Source organism: Petromyzon marinus, chromosome 15 (genome assembly GCF_048934315.1).
Source record: "Petromyzon marinus isolate PM22_M1 ecotype Great Lakes invasive population chromosome 15, UKy_Petmar_22M1.pri1.0, whole genome shotgun sequence".
NCBI lineage: Eukaryota > Metazoa > Chordata > Hyperoartia > Petromyzontiformes > Petromyzontidae > Petromyzon > Petromyzon marinus.
This window is the reverse complement of record NC_133681.1, coordinates 2,603,306-2,625,757: the sequence shown is the minus strand read 5'-3', so window position 1 is coordinate 2,625,757 and position 22,452 is coordinate 2,603,306. Positions and strand designations below refer to the sequence as shown.

The following is a 22,452-nucleotide window of genomic DNA, read 5'->3' as shown; positions in this document are numbered from 1 at the left end:
ATTAGCAGACATTACCCCTCCCCCCCCCCCATAAGAAACCACTGCGAGTATTTAAACTGTTAAAAAAGTGTTTATTACCAACACTTACATTTAACTGTTAAAATCATATCCATAGTACAGTAAAAGGGTTTTTTTAAAAAGTTTATCATGCCACCGCCTAACGAAGGGGACGCCGTAGGCAAGCGGCTTGGGTGCGCATGCATTCGCTTCCGTGTCAAGTTGTAGGTAAAACTTAACTTTTCTGCTTTCCGTAACATCCTTACATTCTTAAAATGCTGCACAACTCATGTCGTCAAAAAATATAACTGCATCTGTTTCGCGTTTTGCGACGCACAAGTTGGGTCACCGCGCTCATCAGTCAGACAAAAAAAAAACGCAAACGTGCTCCTCGTCCTTGGTCTATAACGGCAGTGGGGCGTCCTGCGGTCACAACGCTCGGCGCGATGCCAGCAGACCTCGGCGCCAATCCATCCTTGACGATCGAACACAAATCACAGCAATTCGCTTAACGTCTGGGTCAAAGCAGGACAGGTGGCTACCCAGGTGAATGGGCCGATTGAAATCAATCGCAGCCTACGTTTTGACATAAATGCATGTGGGGAGGGAGGTCCTGCCCTCCGCTCTTGCCAAGGCCTCCTAGTCCAGGAAGACTCAACCAGGGAGTTTCCACCCATTACGCACCAGCACAGGCTAATGCCCATCCTCACCCAGGCTCCCGGGCATCAAATCAGCCCGATAAAAATTAAAGCACTGCATGTACGTGAGAAGAAGAAGCAGCAGCAGCAGGGCATCTAGGCAAAGGCTTGGTCTACGAAACATAATAAAAGGCTATGAAAATAAGGTGAAAGTAATAAAATATTCGAAAATTAACAATTACGGTGAGCGTTATCTTCACAAAGACAAATGAATGCAGTTCACTGGGCAGTCTACAAACAAAAACACATTTGCTACTCTTGCATCTCACCCAGCCCAACAGAAAAACGTTTCACAGACGGCCTCCAACTCCATCCCTTCGGTGACAACGCCCCCCCCTCTCCTCATGCCTGGTCTCCGATTGCAAAGTGGTGTCGCTGCCACAGTCGTCAAGTGGTAAAGTTCCTGTGTGGAATTGTATCAAAAATAACAACATCTGCAAGCAGCGTGCACGTGTTTAATATGCATGTTTGGCACTGTTCGTTATTATTGTGGGTTAGTGTGCATGTGTGCAAGCGTTATTAGGCCGGCTTACTTTCTGCATTGAGCTGCGACCAAAAAAAAAAAATCACACCGACAATCGTTTAAAATTCAAGTAAATTGACATTCAAAAGCTTTTACGCATTCAAGCGTCACCGATAGCCCTGCACGTTTACACTGGGATACAGCGTCCGAGCACCGTCGTCTCCTCAAGGGAACATCCCCAGGGTGATTTGTGTGAACCCAACCACCGCGTTTCCGCTGGCCGTGGCTTTCCACTGGGGGTGGTTAAACAGCGGCAGACATCCCCACCCCCACCCCCATCCCCCCCCCACCCCCACCCCCCCCCCCCTCCCAGGTGGCACGACGTCGGAGCACGCGGCCGCAGCGCCAGGGCGGCACTGCCCACGGCTCATCTCTTCATGGGCGGTATCTCGACGCACGGCTCGCCACCGCCGCCTCCTCCCTCTTCTGCCGGTCTCTTGCGGCCTGCGCCCGGCTAGGTGGGGTTAAAGTGAGACCAAGTTAGCGGATGTTACCATTTGCAAAGACAAAGATCACACGTGCAGCCTGTAACAGACTGTAGGGGCAAGTGCTGTTAACGAGCACCTATGAAGGCCGGCACGGCACACGACGGGGGTGGGTGGCCAACACCACGCCCGGCCGCCTTTGTCTCCCTAGTGGCGATGCTCACATACCGCACCAGGTAACCATTTGAGGCTGAGTCGACCTAGGGGAGGCCCAGGACCGGTTCAGATAATCGTCACCGGTGTTGGCCGTGAGCTGGAATCGAACCTGGGTCGCCAGGTTCGTAGCGCTGCATAGCGCTACTCGCTACACCACCGCTCTCCACAAAGTGACACTAAGTTAGAAGATGTTACCGTTTGCACACACACGCGCGCTTACACCGCTTTTGCGTGTCTCTCTCCCCATGGTCGTGTGGATTTTACTCCGGGTCTTCCGGTTTTTCCCTCCGCATTTAGAATCAACGTCACGCGTTTAGAGTATTTGGCTGCTATAAATTCCACGATCAGCCACTTCGTTGAGCTATCATTTATAGCCAGGTCGCTTCTGAAAAACAGCAACATAGCTCAGTGGGTCTTACCTGGTAAAATAATAATTAGTTTAGTTTTAGGTAGTTTTGGAATGGCAGCCACACCAGCGCCTCCTCCGCTTCCTGCAACTCACCAAGAAGTTGGACACCAGGGGTGGCGGCATCGCTCCACTCCCGGCTGCCATCAGCGACTGCGCTTTGTGGATCATTTCTTGATCCTTTGAGGAAACAGGCGTGGATTTTCGGAGAGTCAATCCCTCACCCAGTCGCAATCTGGCGTGAACCCGCGCGAGACCCGCGTCCCGTTTACCAGGGCGGCCCAGCGGTGGCCGGGCAGGTGCGGTAACGCCGAACAACTCTCACCTGCAACCAACCATGCCCGAGCGCCTGCTCGGTTGTGTAACGCTGCGTCACTTCAACCACCATCAACTTCCTCACGAGGTCTTCGGCTGACACAAACATTACACGAGTTTGAACTCTAGCAAGAGTACGCGTTGACAAAAACAAAAAGTGCCTTCAGATGTAATTAACTGGTCACATCTCTCGAGAGTAAAAAACCCCGAACGGGCATGCTCCCTACATGAGTGTGTACGTGTGCGTACGCGTTTGTTATGCGTGTACGTGAGTGTTATATGTGTACGTGAGTGTGTACGTGTACACGCATGTGTTGTGTGTGTCAATCCACACCAGGACACCCTTGCACATGAGATGCTCCATCTCAAGTGATCATTCAGGTGAAATATTTTAAGGGTGCTGTTATTGTGTAGGATCTGCATAATTATCGGGTGCTACATAGCATACTGTAACACATGTAGTGTACGTATGTACGTATGCATCTTACCTTCTTCCGAGACATTTTTCCAGATATCCTCAAGGAAGTCAAACGTCCCAGTGCAGATTTGGTCGTGCACACTCATCTCCTCAAACCCCTCGCTGAACGGGGGGTAACCACTCAGGCTGTGGGGACACGGACCCCACGGTGACGCGGCTGGTGGCACGGCGCGGGAGAACAGCGCTCACCCTCGCTCCACAACACAACACGCGCCTTGACTAAAAACAAAAAAAATAGGCGTTGGAATGTCTGGCCATCGTATGTTCATTTTAACAATGGGAGGAAACCGGAGGAGCCGGAGGAAACCCACACAGAACAGGGGGAGAGAACACAAACTCCACACAGAACCCAGGTCCTCCTGCGCCACCCTGCAGCCATGACGCATTGCATCATACTGCGTGTTTCATGGTAGTGCAGCGGCTAGCGCCTTGTGCTATGAACCCGGCCACCTGAGTTCGATTCCCGCTCACACCCAACACGAGTGACGATTATCTGAACCGGTCCTGGGCCTCCCCAAGGTAGACTCGGCCTCAAATGAGCATCTGGTGCGGTGTATAAACATTGGCACTAGAGATAAAGGCGGCCGGGCGTGGTGCTGGCCACCCACGCCCTTCGTGTGCCATGCCGGCCTTTATAGGCACTCGCTAACGGCACTTTGCCCCAACGGTCTATCCAGGCTAATACGCGGGATTTTTGTCTGCTTCTTCACGCGCAAAAATTGGCCTGACCAATTAAACACGTCACTGAAACATCGGCTCACAGGGGGCGAGGTCAAGTGCAGGACACCGGCAGCAGGGCGGCGCTACCACCAGCGGGAGCCTCGCCCGCCAAGCCGGCAGTCACGACGCTCGGTGAGGCGGCGAGCACCGGCGAGCCAACCAGGAGACGAAACAAATCCGTGGAGACGCACGAAGCAGCGTCGCGTGACACCCTTTCGCGAGGGCGACGCGGAGTTACACCAAGGATTGAACTGAGCTAGTTGGCAAAGGCTCGCTGAGGGAGGGGAGGGGAGGGACGGAGGGAGGGAAGGAGGGGAGGGACTCGTGCGGTCACCATATGAAGAGGAGGACGCCCAGGCTCCAGCAGTCCACGGCGCGGGTGTAGCCGCCCAGGCCGCAGGAGGCCAACACCTCCGGGGCCTGGTACGCGGGCGTGCCGCACAGCGAGCGCATGAGGTACTGCTCCCCCACGAAGCGCGACAGCCCAAAGTCCGACACCTGGCGGGGAAGAGACGCACGGCGCGAGGGGCGCTCGCACGGGAACGCGCTGCCCGCTAAGCGGCAGAAGGGCACTGCTCTGTAGCCTCTGGAGAGTTTATTCGTGAATATTAAACATTCTAGAAATAGTTTAACAATAGGGGTTTTTCCCCCCTTTTTTCTGGCAACAAAACCGAAACCTTTTTTTACGAGGATTCATGTCTGCATTAGCCACAATACCTGCAGTCAAAATGCAAACAAAAAACATACCATGATAATATGATGCATTGTCCTTGAAACTGATTGGTCCACACCAAGGGACGGCTTTCTAGCTGCCCCTCGCCTACGCCGGGCGCCGATCGCCCGCAGGCGACAGCTCCTCACCTTAACGAGGCACTCCGCGCTGTTGGAAGACAGCAGCACGTTCTCCGGCTTGAGGTCGCGGTGCGTCACCCCCTGGCCGTGGAGATACTACAACGAGCCCGACACACAAATTAGCACGCAGTCAAGCGCGCGCGCGCGACCGCCACACACCGAAGCACGCGAGCGACGTTCCCACCAATCGTGAGGCCTGCGAGCTCCGCGAATATGCCGGGCTGCCGCGCCTGCCGCGCGTTTCAATAGGGCGAGGCTTGAGCGCCGCGTCGCCACCCCTGGGCGCCCGTCGTGCTTGACCGGGGAACCCAAGCACGGACCGCTACGCTGCACGAGCAAGCACGCGCGCTCCGTACTCAAGGTGAATGAGACCCGACTGATGTTTTCTGACCATTTCAGAGGAATTCACCTCACCCGTACGGCACTTTTCTCCAACTGTTCATGCGCACCGTCGATGGCAGCTTCATTCCACGGTGTTTTTTTTTAATTTTCAAGCGAGTGGCACAAACATATACAACGCAAAGCTTTAAAAAAAAACTAAAGCTGAAGAATCAAAAGGCAAAGTGGCACTAAGTTGACGTCAGCAGACGGGTTTCTTTATATTTACATCCCAAAGTGTCCACATTTCTATAAACGCCGCAGCGCCCCAGTGCAGGCCCCACCACTGCAAGGGAGCAGCACTTACTTGCACAGCCAAGACCAGCTGATAGAAGATTAACTTCGCATTGTGTTCAGGAAGAGCACCCTGCTTCACCCTGTTGAAAAGTTCACCTCCCTCCATTCTGAAACGAAGACGGAAACATCGACCGCGTGTGTCCCGGCTCGGGACGCGTTCGTTCCACATGGGCATCCACTCCCAACAGAAGGCAACGACCAGTGAAATAAAACCACGCGATGATCAACATCATCGTCATCAGCCACAATCTATCCACTGCCTGGATGAAGGCCTACACAGGGTGTCTGACATGCTAACACAGTGCAAGCCCGTCGGCTTCGCAGTGCAAGTTAAAGATCTCGTCGCTCGAGTTGAAGAAGGGTTAGGCCATTGTGTGCTGGCATGACGGTTCAAAATTAGAAAAACGTTTGCAAGTGATTCAACTTGGAAACACACGACCAACATCGCACCCTACAGCTCTGAAAACCTGGCAGGCCCCTCCTGACAAAGAGTTACGAGACTCAATGAGGCTTTCCTGGGTAAACAAGCGGAGTCGTCATAATGGTGTTTAAAAAGCAAATCTAAAACATTTTGTGCAATTCCACGCAGACATGAACGGGCAAACCTTATCGGAAAGACTACACCAATGTATCAACCTGCACCCTGGAAAACAGAGGGGCACACAACAAACAAAATACTTACAGCTCCAGTACCAGGTAGAGCGCGTCTGCCGAATCGAATGCATCTTCCAGCGTGATGATGCACGGCTGCGGCACACGCGTGAGTCACAACCGTCAGGCAGCGTCAAAATGCGCCGAAAACATTTTTTTCTTTTGCACTTTAAGATACGGGAACCGAAGAGACATCTCCTCACGGTGGCGAGATGCTAATGACCTCGCCTGGTATACAGGTCGTGGGTTCAATCCCGAACCCTGATGCCTGTATATTTTTGAGTTTGCATGTTCTCCCCGTGATTGTGTGAATTTGTATCCGGGCCCTCCAAGTTTGTCCCCTCCACATTTAGAATGTACACGCGTTTAGAGGATTTGGCCGCTATAAATTTTCACGTGATAAGCCACTTCCCTTGAGCTACCAGGGCCTTACCTGGTAGAATAAACTAGTTTTAGTTGAAAGGTATCCCACGCAGCACCGCCGTACTCACATGCTTGAGCTTCTTGAGAATGTCCGCTTCCGTCTTCACATCCCTGCAGGAAGACTACCAAGCAGAGTTACTTAGCGGGGGGGGGGGGGCTTTGTTGCTCTCGCAGTGTCGTGCTGTTATTGTTTTGTGTGCATCAATTAAAAAACATTTCACCTGGGCACACGGAAGGCATGCCGTGACGCCACGTACACGCACAATGGCCTGATGAGGCACAGAATCTGTCACAATGGGATTTGATTTGTTTGTTCTAATCCATGGAATGTCCGCGTGCTTTCAAAAACTATTATTAGCGTGTTTATAGATACATATTACATATACGGGGTGCTTCAAATGTTAAAAATTCTGCGAATTTGTAAAAACACCACAAGAAATGTTGCTGCTGCCTCCGGGTCTCTGGAGACCACCTGGTGAAGATTCCCGGCGTGCGTTGACAGCGGTGGCGAACACGTGGGAGACTCTTTGACTTTTTGAAGCAATCAACAAACATTTGTTATCATGCTTAAAATTAGTTCCTTACCAAACACATTGTTGTGGAATTTCCTCATTGGCTGAAAGTCGCCCCGGAAAGTGGTGGCCAGTTCCTATGTGGTCCTGGCACCAACCAAAGTTGACCGTGAACCGATCTCCCGTGAGATCATCGCCCCCCCCCCCCCGCTATCCGAGAACTATTAATAGCCACCAGTGTGTATACAGGCACTCTAATTAAACAAAGACAAAGATCCCTGTATAGACTTTCACCGACTGGGGCAACCCGTTAGCGAGTAGCAGCTATAAAAGCCGGCACTGTGGCACACTCGTACACATCATCATTGACCGTTGCTCTACAGCGGACAGATTCATTCTTTTGTTCCACAGAATTGGAAAAAAACATTAACGGGGTCAACCTTGTTGACGACATCCTAATAATGATGTCCAATGGGAACGAGCTGCATGAAACGTAAAGCAATTGTAACAGAGGGGGCCTGCTACATTGGGCTCACGATAAAAATCGGTTAAACTAGAGAGACGCACGGCGAGCTGAGCGATCAGAGGGACACTCGCGTCAGTGTGTGTGTCTGTGTGTGTCCAGGGGGGGAGCGATAGTGTAGCGGTTAGCACGCCGAGCTACGAACCCGGCGGCCCGAGTTCGATTCCCGCTCACGGAACAACACCAGGAACGATTACCTGAACCGGTCCTGGGCCTCCTCTAGGTCGACTCAGCCTCAAAAATGAGTACCTGGTGCAGTGTGTAAACATCGCCACTGGGGAGACAAAGACGGCCGGGCGTGGTGCTGGCCGCCCACCACCTCGTGTGCCGTTCTGGCCTTCGTAGGTGCTCGCTAACAGCACTTGCCCCAACAGTCTGTCGAGGCTACACGGTGGATCTTTGTCTTTATATCTAGCGCAATCACTTAAGTCGCACTGAGAGATGCGGTGAACAAGGGAGAGTGCAAGACGCGATACCGACAGAGCGAGAGGCACTGGGCTGGGCGTGTTGCCGGAAGAGACGATGATGTATCTGGTAAACTTCCTTCTCACCGCAACGTAGCCAACCGCGCCGAGCGGGGCAAGGACAGCAAGATGGCCGATGGTCAAGACAAAGGGACAATGGCGGCCACAGGAGGGAACAGGAGAGGCCCGCCGCCTCGGAGCCGGAGCGATGAGATCACTGAGTGTGCAGCATCGCGAGGCCGCGAGAGATATCGCGACCGAGCGGTAAAGGCTTTCGCCCGGCACAGCACCGCGCGCGGGTGACCAGGACGGCCGCCAGTACTCCTCGCGAGCGGCACTCCCGGCGACACGCAACGGGGGAGGGGGCCCACGCCGGAGAGCGGCCGTGAGCGTGCGGCACGCCAAGAAAACCGAGCGCTGCACGGGAGCCGAGGACGCGCGCTGACAGCGAGAAAACAGCGCAGGCACACGCAGAGCGTGGCACAGGCTGAGGTCGCGTCACGAAGACCGCCCCCCCCCCCCCCACCCCCACCCCTTACTTGTGGGATGGGCAGGCCTCTCTTGGGAACGACTTTGATGGCCACCTTCCTTTCGCTGCCCTTGTGGAAAGCCAGCTTCACTTCTCCAAACACGCCGCTGTCACGGGGAAACCGAGTCAGCAAGGGGACAGCGGTGCCGGTGCTGCACGAGTCGACCCGAGTCTCGCGCGCTTTCGCAGGGAAATCCCCACAGATTTTGCTTGCTCAGCAACATTAATCAACTAAAACTAAACTATTTTTATATTATATTCTTGGTTCTTTCGGTAAAGTCACGTTGAAGGGAAACAATAAAATAATAAAATATTTATTTACCGAAAGAACCAAGAATATGAATCACTGCAGTCACGAAAGCTTTAAATCAATTTTTTTTTATATTACCAGGAAAGGCTCACTGAGCTATGCAGCTCTTTGTCAGAAGTGGCTTGGCCACAAACGATAGCAGAAGCTAAATACTCTAAGCGCACGTGGATTCTAAATGTGTGGGGAAAACCGGAGGACCCAGAGAAAAATCCATGCGACCACGATGAGGGAGAAAAGAATCCTCCAATATACAGTGTGCTTCAAAAAAATGTTAACACTTCTTGCAACACCACGAGGAATGTGTCGCCTCTGGGCTCTGGAGAGCACCTGGAGAAGATTCCAGGCCACGTGTTGACAACGATGGCGAACAAGTGGAGACTCTTTGACTTTTTGAAGCAATCAACAAACATTTGTTTAGTTTCCATTAAGAACGATAGTCCCATGTAAGTGTTCACATTTTTTTTAAGCACTCTGTATACACCAACAGGCGTCACAGGGTCGGGATCAACCCCGCGACCTCCTGCACACCGGGCGACGGAGTTAACCACCGTGGGCGCCCATGCGGAGCGTAACGTATCGGCATCGTGTACGGATTCCTCACCCTCCGCGAGCGTGAACAGGGCGCGGCGTCGCCAACGGCACGGCTCGCGAGAGCGCCAGCGTGCCACGGCGGCCGTGCGAGCCACCCGGACCCCCGACGCTGAACGCGCTACGACCGGCGTTACCGTGCGTGTGCGCGCGTGCGCGTACCTCCCGAGGGTACGCGTGATAATGTACTTCTTCTTTATTTCCTCCGGCCAATGGGACTCTTCGTACCTTGCCAGGTTGCTGAAGACGAACGCTGCAACGGTAAGGAAGGGGGTGTGGAGGCGGTGGGTGAAGGAGGCAGAGAGAGAATATCGCGGCAGGACAGAAACTCATCATTTGCGTAGTTGTGGAGCTCAAGTGACAAAATAAATGAGCAGACAATCTGCCCCCTTCACATACCCATACACAAATATATATATTGTTTTACACATCCCATCAGCGAACACAGCCTTCTGGGAGTGCATCATTTCAGCAGGATCACAGGTAAATGGCTGCACCGGTTTTAACAGTCGGTGTCTCATCAGCGCTGCTGAAATGACGCACTCCCAGAGAGGCCGTGTGACTGATGGGATGCGTAAAAAAAATATTTGCATTCATATCCGGGCAGGGACAGGCATGGGAAGAAGGCAGCGTCTGCTTGGTTTTCATGGCACTCGAGTGCCACTGTTAATGACGACGCTCAGTCAATGAACTCCGTCGCGTGGTGACGTGCGGGCGAGCGGCCTCGCTGGCGATGTGCGCGCTCACTTCGTGGCGCATTACCTCTGTGCGTGGGCAAGGCGATGGAGATCTCCGCGTTGTTCATGAGGACGTGCCTCTGGTTCTTTCCGACCTTCTCGCCGTTGATGTACGTGCCGTTGGAACTGTAGTCCTCCAGGAAAACCTCTTGGTCCTGGCAGAGGCAACGTTGACAATTCACCCCCCGAATTAACACAACGCACTCGGAAATGCAAATCAACAAATATTGGCTGTGGCTGCGAAGCGCAGGTCTCCAGACAACGGCGCTCTTCTACGTGCAGGCCGACATGAAACGCCCTGCGCACAGCGTGCCCCCCCCCCGGGCGAGAGCACAACGGGGCTGCTGTCTAAGCGTCACTGACTTCCCCTCTGACAAAGAGAATGGGGGAAAAAATAATCGAGCGACAAAAGCTGCTGAATGGAGTCGGCGAGGACTCACCTCCCCCCCCCCCCTCCCCCCCCGGTGAGGAGCTCACGTTTGGGCTCCCAATTCCAAATGGCTCAAATGCGGAGCCTACACAGACTAAAGAGCGCGAGTCTCGGCAGATGCAACTCTCTCGTGAAATCACGGAGGGGGGCTTCTCCACAACCGACCAATGTGTTTGTCAGGAGAAGCAAACCACATGGATCATCTCCTGAGATGCCCTGCAGCACCCACAATGTCCTACCTCAAGATTTGGCAATGCCGACGCCAGAAGCGGTGGCCTGTGCAGGATAAAGGGGAAAGAGCGTACAGGACGGACAGGATACACGACGAGGTTGACGAAGAAGAAGAAGACGGCTACTCTTGGCATTCCACGCGAAAGAACTCGACACGCGTAACCGGAACCGGCCGAATCTCATGGACATAATATAATTCCACGTCTTGTAATATCCCCGGCCACGATCTAGCCGCTGCTCAATGTCACTGCCCACGTGATCGATCGAATCTGAAGTTAGAAACTGCCGTCCCTGAACTCTCCGATCACGTACTGACCGCTCCCCCTGCACCCTAAGCGTGCGTGAGCGTGTGCGCACCCTGTATATGCGTGCGTGAGTGTGTGCACCCTGTATATGCGTGCGAAGCGTGTGTGCACCCTGCATATGCGTGTGTGAGCGTGTGCACCCTGTATATGCGGAAGTGAGCATGTGTGCACCCTGTACAGTGAGGGAAAAAAGTATTTGATTCCCTGCTGATTTTGTACGTTTGCCCACTGACAAAGAAATGATCAGTCTATAAATTTAATGGTAGGTTTATTTGAACAGTGAGAGACAGAATAGCAACAACAAAATCCAGAAAAACGCATGTCAAAATGATATAAATTGATTTGCATTTTAATGAGGGAAATAAGTATTTGACCCCCTCTCAATCAGAAAGATTTCTGGCTCCCAGGTGTCTTTTATACAGGTAACGAGCTGGAATGGGCTGCAAGACCATTGCCAAGCAGCTTGGTGAGAAGGTGACAACAGTTGGTGCGATTATTCGCAAATGGAAAAAACACAAAAGAACTGTCAATCTCCCTCGGCCTGGGGCTCCATGCAAGATCTCACCTCGTGGAGTTGCAATGAACATGAGAACGGTGAGGAATCAGCCCAGAAATACACGGGAGGATCATGTCAATGATCTCAAGGCAGCTGGGACCATAGTCACCAATAAAACAATTGGTAACACACTACGCCGTAAAGGACTGAAATCCTGCAGTGCCCGCAAGGTCCCCCTGCTCAAGAAAGCACATATACATGCCCGTCTGAAGTTTGCCAATGAACATCTAAATGATTCAGAGGACAACTGGGTGAAAGTGTTGTGGTCAGATGAGACCATCTTTGGCATCAACTCAACTCGCCGTGTTTGGAGGAGGAGGAATGCTGCCTATGACCCCAAGAACACCATCCCCACCGTCAAACATGGAGGTGGAAACATTATGCTTTGGGGGTGTTTTTCTGCTAAGGGGACAGGATAACTTCACCGCATCAAAGGGACGATGGACAGGGCCATGTGCCGTCAAATCTTGGGTGAGAACCTCCTTCCCTCAGCCAGGGCATTGAAAATGGGTCGTGGATGGGTATTCCAGCATGACAATGACCCAAAACACACGGCCAAGGCAACAAAGGATTGGCTCAAGAAGAAGCACATTAATGTCCTGGAGTGGCCTAGCCAGTCTCCAGACCTTAATCCCATAGAACATCTGTGGAGGGAGCTGAAGGTTCGAGTTGCCAAACGTCAGCCTCGAAACCTTAATGACTTGGAGAAGATCTGCAAAGAGCAGTGGGACAAAATCCCTCCTGAGATGTGTGCAAACCTGGTGGCCAACTATAAGAAACGTCTGACCTCTGTGATTGCCAACAAGAGTTTTGTCACCAAGTACTAAGTCATGTTTTGCAGAGAGGTCCAATACTTATTTCCCTCATTAAAATGCAAATAAATTTATAACATTTTGACATGCGTTTTTCTGTATTTTGTTGTTGTTATTCTGTCTCTCACTGTTCAAATAAACCTACCATTAAAATTAAAGACTGATAATTTCTTTGTCAGTAGGCAAACGTACAATATCAGCAGGGGATCAAATACTTTTTTCCCTCACTGTATATGCGCGCGTGAGCGTGTGTGAGCGTGTGTGCACCCTGTATATGCGGAAGTGCTTGGAGCTGTAGGCAGAGTAGAGGTCTCCCAGGCAGGCGCGGATGTGCGGATCGTTAAAGCAGACGGAGCACGAGAGGGCCCGTCCAAACAGGTAGTCCTCACACACCAAGTCTAGGCGACAAACACGGAGGTCGTTCACATCATGTAACACACAACACACACAATGCACATGGCACACAACACACACAATGCACGTAACACACAACACACACAATGCACATGGCACACAACACACACACAATGCACGTAACACACAACGCACATAATGCACATGGCACACAACACACACGCAATGCACGTAACACACAACGACATAATGCACATAGCACACAACACACACGCAATGCACGTAACACACAATACACGCAATGCACATAGCACAGAACACACACGCAATGCACGTAACACACAACACACATAATGCACGTAACACACAACACACACGCAATGCACGTAACACACAACACACACGCAATGCACGTAATACACAACACACATAATGCACATAACACACAACACACATGCAATGCACGTAACACACAACACACAATGCACATAGCACAGAACACACGCGCAATGCACGTAACACACAACACACATAATGCACGTAACACACAACACACATAATGCACATGGCACACAACACACACGCAATGCACGTAACACACAACGACATAATGCACGTAACACACAACACACATAATGCACATGGCACACAACACACACGCAATGCACGTAACACACAACACACAATGCACATGGCACACAACACACACGCAATGCATGTAACACACAACACACAATGCACTTGACACACAACACACGCACTGCACAAAACACAAATCAATGCATGTAACACAACACACACGCAATGCACGTAACACACAACACATCAATGCACGTAACACACAACACACACCCAATGCATGAGCCACACATGCTTGTGGTAAAACATGCAAACAACACGCATGTTTTGGTAATGTACGCATTGTCCTTGAAACTGATTGGCCTTGTCTCACCACCAGAGAACGCCAAAAGGCCGAGAGATTAATGCCTTGATACTTGCACGGCCGGAGTACTGTCCGTCACAGACATGACCAAAGCGTGTTTGATGGCTTTGTCGGTGTCTAGTTGGTGTTTGAACACCTTAACACAACTCCTGTGAAATTTCGATTTCAAGCTTTCGTGACTGCAGGGATTCATATTCTTGGTTCTTTCGGTAAAGTCACCACGTAGAAGGGAAATAATAAAATAATAAATAATACAACAATAAATTCTCACGACGTTTCCATTGCACCACAAGCAAACCACAGCAACAAATTTTGAAAAAAAAAACGCCACTTCTTTTCAAAATTTCTTGCTGTGGTTTTCACACCTGATGATGATTGCTTGTGTTGTAATCGAAACGTCGTGAGAATTTTATTGGTTTATTTTTATTATTTTATTATTTCCCTTCTACGTGGTGACTTTACCGAAAGAACCAAGAATACAACTCCTGTGCTGTATTAATGTTTCTTCTCGTAACTTGCTGACCCGCCCCTACTGGATGTCTACGAAAAAGAGCTTCATAGCTCATCGGATTCCTCATCCTCCTGCAGTCTAAATATTCAGATTCTGATTTACCAACGTGATGGTCATGTGATTGTAATTGTGTGATTGTAGACCGTGTGATTGTAGTCCGTGTGATTGTAGTCCGTGTGATTGTAGTCCGTGTGATTGCAGTCCGTGTGATTGCAGTCCGTGTGATTGCAGTCCGTGTGATTGCAGTCCGTGTGATCGTAGTCCGTGTGATCGTAGTCCGTGTGATCGCAGTCCGTGTGACTGTAGTCCGTGTGATCGCAGTCCGTGTGATCGCAGTCCGTGCGATCGCAGTCCGTGCGATCGCAGTCCGTGCGATCGCAGTCCGTGTGATCGTAACTGTGCGCAGTGAGACCGTGGCGCGTGGACACGCACCCAGCGTGGGGAACGCGCGGTGCGTCGAGTAGAGGCGGCCCCAGGGCTTGGGTGCGGCGGCATCGCCGTCGCCTTCGCTCAGAGAGGGCAGGTCCTGGCTGGGCAGCGTATCCTGCGTGCTCTGGGTGCCCGCGGAGCTGCTGCTGCCCTCCGTGCCCGAGCTGCTGCTGCTGCTGCCCGGCGGCAGACCGCCTCCGCCTCCGCGCGTCGCGTTCTCCGCGCCGTGAGCCGGACCCTCCTCGGGGGCCCGCGTCGCCGCCGCGCCGGGCCTCGCTCGCGCGCCGAGGGCCCCGGCTCCGCCGCCCGGAGGCACCGCGCCGCCGGGCGGCCTGACTTCCCGAGCCCCGAGGGGAGCCGACATCCCTCGGCGGAGGCGAGCGGCCCTCGTGCGCGCGAGGGCCGCGGGTCACCTTCTCTCGCAAACGAGACACGCACGCGTCTCCCGGTGAGCCTGGAGCTATCGACACGGGGCACAGCGACGAGGCTCGGCTCGATACCGGCACCAGGTCTCGGCACAAATCAATTCCTGCCACAGGTCACGCCAATCCCCCGGCCTGTCCGGGTGCAGACTGGGACGGGTGGCGACCCTGGCCTCGGGTGATGTCGGAGAGGGCTGCCCACGGGAAGCAGGGCTCGGGGCAGGGACCCCGGGCTAGGGACCCCGGGCTAGGGACCCCGGGCTAGATACCCCGGGCTAGGGACCCCGGGCTAGGGACCCCGGGCTAGGGACCCCGGGCTAGGGACCCCGGGCTAGGGACCCCGGCCTAGGGACCCCGGGCTAGGGACCCCGAGGCAGGGACCCCGGGGCAGCAGCAAGAGCTGTGGGTGGGAGCTATGCAGAGGGAGCGGCACAAGGAAGGTAGGGGTGGTATTGCCCCTCCATAAAAACAATATCTCAGACCGAACTACATCAGCAACTGACAGGAACGAGGCCTGTGTAAGCATCTATGGCAACAAGTTAAATCTTTACGTAAAAAAGCACGCAATTTTACAACTCTTACTGTGAATGTGAAGACTAACGCGTGGAACACATCGCGATGGAGCGCACTCCGAGTTAAACGCCGCAGGGCGAGTGAACGCATGGAAGTGTTCGATTCGACTCACGGCCGGCCAAGTCGACGCACGCCCGGGCGGGTCGACTCAGAGCCGGGCGAGTCGACTCTCAAGACCGGGCGGACGGGTCGACTCACGGCCGGGCGGGCGGGTCGACTCACGCCCGGGCGAGTCGACGTACGCCCGGGCGGGTCGACTCAGGGCCGGGCAGGTCGACTCTCACGGCCGGGCGGGTCGACTCAGGGCCGGGAGGGTCGACTCTCAACTCACGGCCCGGCGGGTCGACTCAGGGCCGGGCGGGTCGACTCACGGCCGGGCGGGTCGACTCACGGCCGGACGGGTCGACTTTCACGGCCGGGCGGGTCAACTCACGGCCGGGCGGGTCGACTCACGGCCGGGCGGGTCGACTCTCACGACCAGGCGGGTCGACTCACGGGCGGGCGGGTCGACTCAGGGCCGGGCGGGTCGACTCTCACGGCCGGGCGGGTCGACTCTCACGACCAGGCGGGTCGACTCACGGGCGGGTGGGTCGACTCAGGGCCGGGCGGGTCGACTCAGGGCCGGGCGGGTCAACGCAGGGCCGGGCGGGTCGACTCTCAGGGCTCCTCACGGCTCACCCCGTGCGGAGCCGCCCGCGACTCCGCGCTTCTCTCCCTCAGCGCTCTCCTCCTGGTGCCCCAAGTCGCTGCCGCCGCTGCTGCCGCCGCTGCTGTTGTTGCGTCGCCGTCTCGCGCTTATTGTTGTGGTTGCTTTGTGGTGCTGATTGTTGTTGTTTCGTCGTGGTGGCCGCTGTGGTTGTGCGAAGGTTGTGGTCTCGTCGTGGTGGTTGTTGTTGTGGCTGCTGTGGTTGTGTGGAGGTTGTGGTCTCGTGGTGGTTGTTGTTGTGGCTGCTGCTGCTTCGTGTCGCCCGCGTTCACGCGCAGGCCCCGGACCATGCATGGTGACGTCACCTGTGACGAGATGCGAGTCAAGACGTATCACTCACTCACTCTCACACTCTCACACACTCACTCTCACACTCTCTCACACTCACTCACCCTCACACTCACCCTCTCACACTCACTCACTCAAACTCACTCTCACACACTCACTTTCACACTCACTCACTCTCACACACTCACTCTCACACTCACTCACTCTCTCAAACTCACTCTCACACACTCACACACTCACTCTCTCACACTCACTCTCTCACACTCACTCATTCACACGCTCACACTCGCTCACTCACACTCACTCACTCTCTCAAACTCACTCTCACACACTCACTCTCACCCTCACCTACTCACTTATACTCACTCTCACACTCACTCTCTCTCACTCACTCACACTCTCACACTCACTCACACTCACTCACACTCACTCTCTCACACTCACTCACACTCTCACACTCGCTCACTCACACTCACTCACTCTCTCAAACTCACTCTCACACACTCACTCTCACACTCACTCACTCTCACACACTCACTCTCACACTCACCTACTCACTCACACTCACCCTCACATACTCATTCACACTCACTCACCTACTCACTCACACTCACTCATCTACTCACACTCTCACACTCACCTACTCACACTCTTTGGTTCTATTCGGTAAAGTCACGTAGGTAAAAAATAAAACAACAAAATTCACGACGTTTCGGCCACAACACAAGTGGCCTTCATCAGGTGAAGGGACCGGACTGTCCAGAGGACAGCGTTGGAGTGAACAAAGTCAAGCGCAGTCGCCTCCTTTAAGCTGTGTGGGTGTAAACAGAAAAAAAAACGCCTTGACAAAGGAATTAGCATAACATGTAAAGCTGTGCAAGCTTGGAGTTAGCATAAAAAATACATTAGCACCACCGTGAGAGTTTGGGATGCCACTAATTGAATAAACATACTGTATCATTAAAAATTACTTTAACGTTTGGTTCGATTTAGAACATCTTTCCAATGGTTGCTTAATTTGAAACCATCTTCTGCCGAAGCTGATCACTGTTACAACGCTGTGGGTGATCACGATATAGTCTTCTCCGATATCAAGGTTCTCTGTAAACCCACGTGTTTCTGTCAGAGATTTGTTCACGAGGCAATTCAGATTTACAAACACAGACACAATTTCAACGAAGAAGATGGTTTCAAATTAAGCAACCATTGGAAAGATGTTCTAAATCGAACCAAACGTTAAAGTAATTTTCAATGGTACAGTATGTTTATTCAATTAGTGGCATCCCAAACTCTCACGGTGGTGCTAATGTCTTTTTTTTATGCTAACTCCAAGCTTGCACAGCTTTACATTTTTAGCTTATTCCTTTGTCAAGGCGTTTTTTTCTGTTTACACCCTCACAGCTTAAAGGAGGCGACCTGCGCTTGACGTTCTTCACTCCAACGCTGTCCTCTGGACAGTTGGGTCCCTTCACCTGATGAAGGCCACTTGTGTTGTGGCCGAAACGTCGTGATTTTTGTTTTGTCTTTTACCTACGTGACTTTACCGAATAGAACCAAAGAGTATGGATCCTTGCAGTCACGAAAGCTTCAAATCTAGCGTATCACTCACTCACACTCTCACACTCACCTACTCACTTACACTCACTCACACTCACCTACTCACTCACACTCTCACAACAACCGCCGTGGCGGTGACGTCACCACGACGCTTGTGCCAGGCCATGTGGACCTTGAGGCCACGTGAAGTGTCGAACGGCCGCTGGCAGGAGGTCACGGGGCAGACCCAAGTGCCACGGATCGACTGACTAAGATGACTGAGATGACTGGCTGATGCACCACCTGAGCCCCCTACTGTGCCAACCTGCTGTGCTTTAGCCACCCGGCGCTCTGCTCGTTGTTGTGAGCGTCGCTCATCCGCCCTCCGTTGTTGTTGGAGGGCAACTACCTCCAACTGCCCAGTAGCGTCCTTCACGAGCCTCCTCCACAGAGGCCGATCTTGACACCGCTGGTACCGGTCATCGGCAACTCCACTCAGCTCCACGTCCTCCTGTACCACATCACTCCATCTCTATTCTCTAGCCCGTGCCGCGCCTATTTAGCCCCCTCGATCCGGCCGAACAAAAGCTGTTTCGGCATACGGTGGCTGGGCATGTGGGCTACATGACCCAGCCAACGCAGCCTTGCCCGCCGGAGGAGCTCACCGATGGGACCTTGCCCAGATCTTTCAAGGATTTGTGAGCTCCTCACACAATCCAGCCTGGTTAAACCCAGGATGGATCGTAGGCAGGCCAGCCTAAATGTTTACAACCGGCGAAGATGTTCCATTAAGGGGGTCCACGTTTCGCAAGCGTAGAGAAGGGAGGGAATGACCGTGGCCGAGAAGACCTGAAGCTTAGTGCGGAGCGACAGACCAGGTAGCTTCCACACAGCGTTACGCAACAAATGAAAAGAGATTGCCGCTCGACTGATTCGGAGTGGGACCTCTGCTGTTAAACTGGAGCCAGTCATAAGCACACTGCCCAGGTATGGGAAACTCTCCACTCTCTCCACAACTGCCCCATCACCGATTGGGAGTTGTGGGGGTGGAGTGTCCGATGGTACAAAATACCCAGACAGGTGCTTAGTTTTGGTGGGGCTGATGGTAAGGCTCCATCTCTTAGTGGCACGCTCCAGTCTCAGCAGCAGCGTCTCCAACTCCTCTGAATGAGCAGCTATTACCAAATCATCGGCATACATAACGTGGTTTAGCAATAGGGAGCCATCCCTTGACCGCACCCGGGCATTGATCAGCCTCCCATTATATCTGTACCAAATGGAGATACCCTCGGTACAGCTATTGAAGGCTTCACGAACTACGTGGTCAAGATAGATGTTAAATAATGTGGGAGCCAGAGGACATCCCTGTCGCACCCCAAGGTGGACAGGGAATGGCTCTGACTCCCGGCCACGTAGTTTTACCCAGGCCCGCTCACCATCATGAAGGTCCTTAATGGTCGTGAGCAGAGGGTCAGGGACTCCAAAAGCACGAAGAACAACCCAGAGCCCAGGCCTACTCACTCACCCACTCACTCACACTCACCTACTCACGCTCACTCACTCACACTCACTCACCTACTCACACACTCACACTCCCTCACTCTCACACACTCACACTCTCACACCCACTCACCTACTCACTCACACTCACTCACACTCACCCACTCACTCACACTGACTAACTCACTCACACACTCACTCACCCACTCACCTACTCACTCACACTCACACACTCACTTACTCACACTCACACTCACTCACTCACACTCTCACACTCCCTCACACACACTCACTCACACTCACTAACCTACTCACTCACACACACTCACACTCACTCACTGACACACACACACTCACTCACACTCACTCACACTCACTGACACACACTCACTCACACTCACTCACACTCACTCACACACCTACTCACTCACTCTCACTCACTCACACTCACTCACTGACACACACTCACTGACACACACTCACTCACACTCACTCACTGACACACTCACTCACACTCACTCACTACTCACTCTCTCACACTCACTCACTCACCTACTCACTCACTACTCACCTACTACTCACACCCTCACTCACTCACTCAATACTCACTCTCACCCACTAGTCACGCTCTCACTACTCACTCACAAACTACTCACTCACCCACTCACTACTCACTCACCAACTTACGCACGACTCACTCTCCAACGTACCCACTACTCACTCACAAACTCACCCACTACTCACCAACTCACTCACCAACTCGCTTACCTAAATCACGAACTGACGCACCAATCACGAACTCACCTAATTCTCGGAACTCGCCTAAATAATTTTACTCACCAACTCACCAACTCGCTCACTCACCCGCCTCACCAGCGTGAGCCCAACACGGGCTCAGCGCCTCACCTCCCTCAGCTGCGATGTTGGCAGCGGCCTCGCAGTGCACCTAGCCTGGCACGCACACCGAGCTGGTGGCATCGACGGGGAGCGGTGCCAACATCGGTGATTATCTGAACCGGTCCTGGGGTCTCACCTAGGTCGACTGAGCCTTAAATAAGTACCTGGTGTGGTGTGTAAACGTCACTTACTGGGAATACAAAGGCGGCCGGGCGTGGTGCTGGCTACTCGCGCTCACAGCACTTGCACCGCCAGCACGTGCAGGCTCTACGGAGAATGTTTGTGTTTGCGTGCAGTAAAACTCTGGTAGTCCGGCGAGGTGAAATGCACAAAGCATGAACGTGTTGTGTGTACGTACGTTGAACTTCTTTCGCACAACCGTGCTAATCTGAGTTATGGGGGATGGACAACACAAAAATCAGTTCTAACACTAAACACAAAAAAGCAGTTCCAGATAAATGTCTTCGATGATTTAAAAGTGCATGGCTCCAGCGGCTTCCTAATATCGGTAGGAAGAGCGTTCCAGACGGCCGCAGAAGCGCATCTCAAAGCGCGTGATGCGGTGACCGCCTTTGCTTGACGGTTAGCCAAAAGCCGCCGCTGCTGCTGCTGCGAGGATGATGATCCGAGTTCGCCCGATGGTGGTTTACGCTCCTTGACGAGATCAGCGAGGTGTCGCGGTCCATTCTTGGCAAGCGCTTTGTGTGTGGTGAGTGCGATCCATACTCTTTGGTTCTTTCGGAAACAATCGCTGAAGTAGCTGAAGTAGCAATTGTTTCTTGCCGTGGTTATCCCGCCTGATGACGGACGCTTGTGTTGCGTCCGAAACGTCGCAGATTTAATTTATTGTATTTTACACCCACGTGACCTTACCGAAAGAACCAAAGGGTCTGGATCCCTGCAGTCACGAAAACTTCAAATCTAGAATGAGTGCGACCTCGCGACGTATTCGTTCGGCAATCAGGAACCCAATGCAGCTCGGCGTGCACCGGACGTACACGGGCGTCGGATCTTTTGCACTGCCCCATCAACGACCAGCGCCAAAAGGGTTTTGGCGCACGCTGCAGCTTGCCGTTTTTTTGCCAGACGTCCCGAAGAGTAGCGAGTTGCCACAATCGAATCTCGTCGATCACGATGCCACACGCCCCAGTGTTGGCTGTGTCACGACTCAATGTGTCGTTGAGCCCTGATATGAAACTTGCAGGACCTGACTATATTTTGCACCTGGGGATCCATGTACGTCTGTCTCTATCCATGTGTCGAAACGATTTTTGTTTTTTTTTACCAGGTGAGGCCCCATGAGCTATGTAGCTTTTTCAGAAGCGACCTGGCCGCAAATAATAGCTCAACGAAGCGGCTTATGTGGAAATTAATAGCAGCCAAATAATCTAAACGCACGCCGATTCTAAATGTGATGGGGAAATCCAGGCAACCCGGGTAAAATCCACACGAGCACGGAGACATAGAAACTCCAAATATACAGGGGTCAGGGTCGGGATCACACCCACGTCCTTCCTGTATAACCAGGCGAGGCAGTTCGCAGCTCGCCAACGTGGCGTCCAATCTTACCCGCATCTCTCCGTGTTCTGCATCACCCCACGTGCCGATGGAAGCGCCCAGGACGTTGAGATTCACGACGAAGTGGCACAGGGCAGCTTCACAAATGTGACCGGTTTAAACCCTGGAATCATTTGATCGGTTTTCATTCTAGAGCAGGAACATCTATCTAGGTTGGTGTTCACGTAGTTAATTGAGGTTCCAAGGGCTCGGGTTTTTGGTTCGACTGCCAGGCTCCGATCTCTGCACGCGGTTTTCGGGTGCCAGACGCAAGGGAATGGCGGTCAGGGGGGACGATGCGGGGAGCCGATACCGGCACAGAAAAGAAGCCGAGCGCACACAATGCACCACCACCGGCAG

General features: G+C 53.0%; 1 protein-coding gene across 6 annotated transcripts; it reads right to left on the bottom strand.

Annotated features, from left to right (window-relative positions):
• Positions 1-1,502: 1,502 nt before the first annotated feature.
• Positions 1,503-16,623, bottom strand: CHEK2 (checkpoint kinase 2). 6 transcript variants are annotated; one of them, XR_012941740.1, is made up of 16 exons: positions 16,188-16,623; positions 14,617-15,026; positions 12,644-12,774; positions 10,068-10,197; positions 9,468-9,558; positions 8,418-8,514; positions 6,448-6,501; positions 5,988-6,052; positions 5,316-5,412; positions 4,640-4,726; positions 4,113-4,276; positions 3,069-3,184; positions 2,591-2,676; positions 2,362-2,445; positions 2,080-2,244; positions 1,519-1,672 (listed from the first exon to the last, which is right to left on the bottom strand). XR_012941740.1 is itself a non-coding variant. In XM_076067205.1 (15 exons), exons 2-15 carry the CDS (start codon positions 14,975-14,977, stop codon positions 1,586-1,588), a joined length of 1,650 nt encoding a protein of 549 aa, XP_075923320.1. In that variant the 5' UTR covers positions 14,978-15,026; positions 16,104-16,623; the 3' UTR covers positions 1,503-1,585. The 6 variants fall into 6 exon arrangements, 5 of the variants coding, with proteins under 5 accessions (XP_075923320.1, XP_032810538.1, XP_032810539.1 ...); XM_076067205.1 differs by lacking the exon at positions 2,080-2,244 and having other exon boundaries at positions 1,503-1,672; positions 16,104-16,623; XM_032954647.2 differs by lacking the exon at positions 2,080-2,244 and having other exon boundaries at positions 1,503-1,672.
• Between the last annotated feature and the right edge of the window lie 5,829 nt (positions 16,624-22,452).

What these genes read in the sequence shown, in the direction of transcription:
- CHEK2 (XM_076067205.1), bottom strand. Translation starts at nt 14,977, where the DNA reads ATGTCGGCTCCCCTCGGGGCTCGGGAAGTCAGGCCGCCCGGCGGCGCG. An exon ending in AGCACTTCCGCATATACAGG is followed by an intron (nt 10,198 to 12,643) that starts GTGCACACACGC and finishes TGCCTCTGCCAG; the next exon opens with GACCAAGAGGTTTTCCTGGA. An exon ending in CCCTGGTGTCCAACTTCTTG is followed by an intron (nt 1,673 to 2,361) that starts GTGAGTTGCAGG and finishes AACCCCACCTAG; the next exon opens with CCGGGCGCAGGCCGCAAGAG.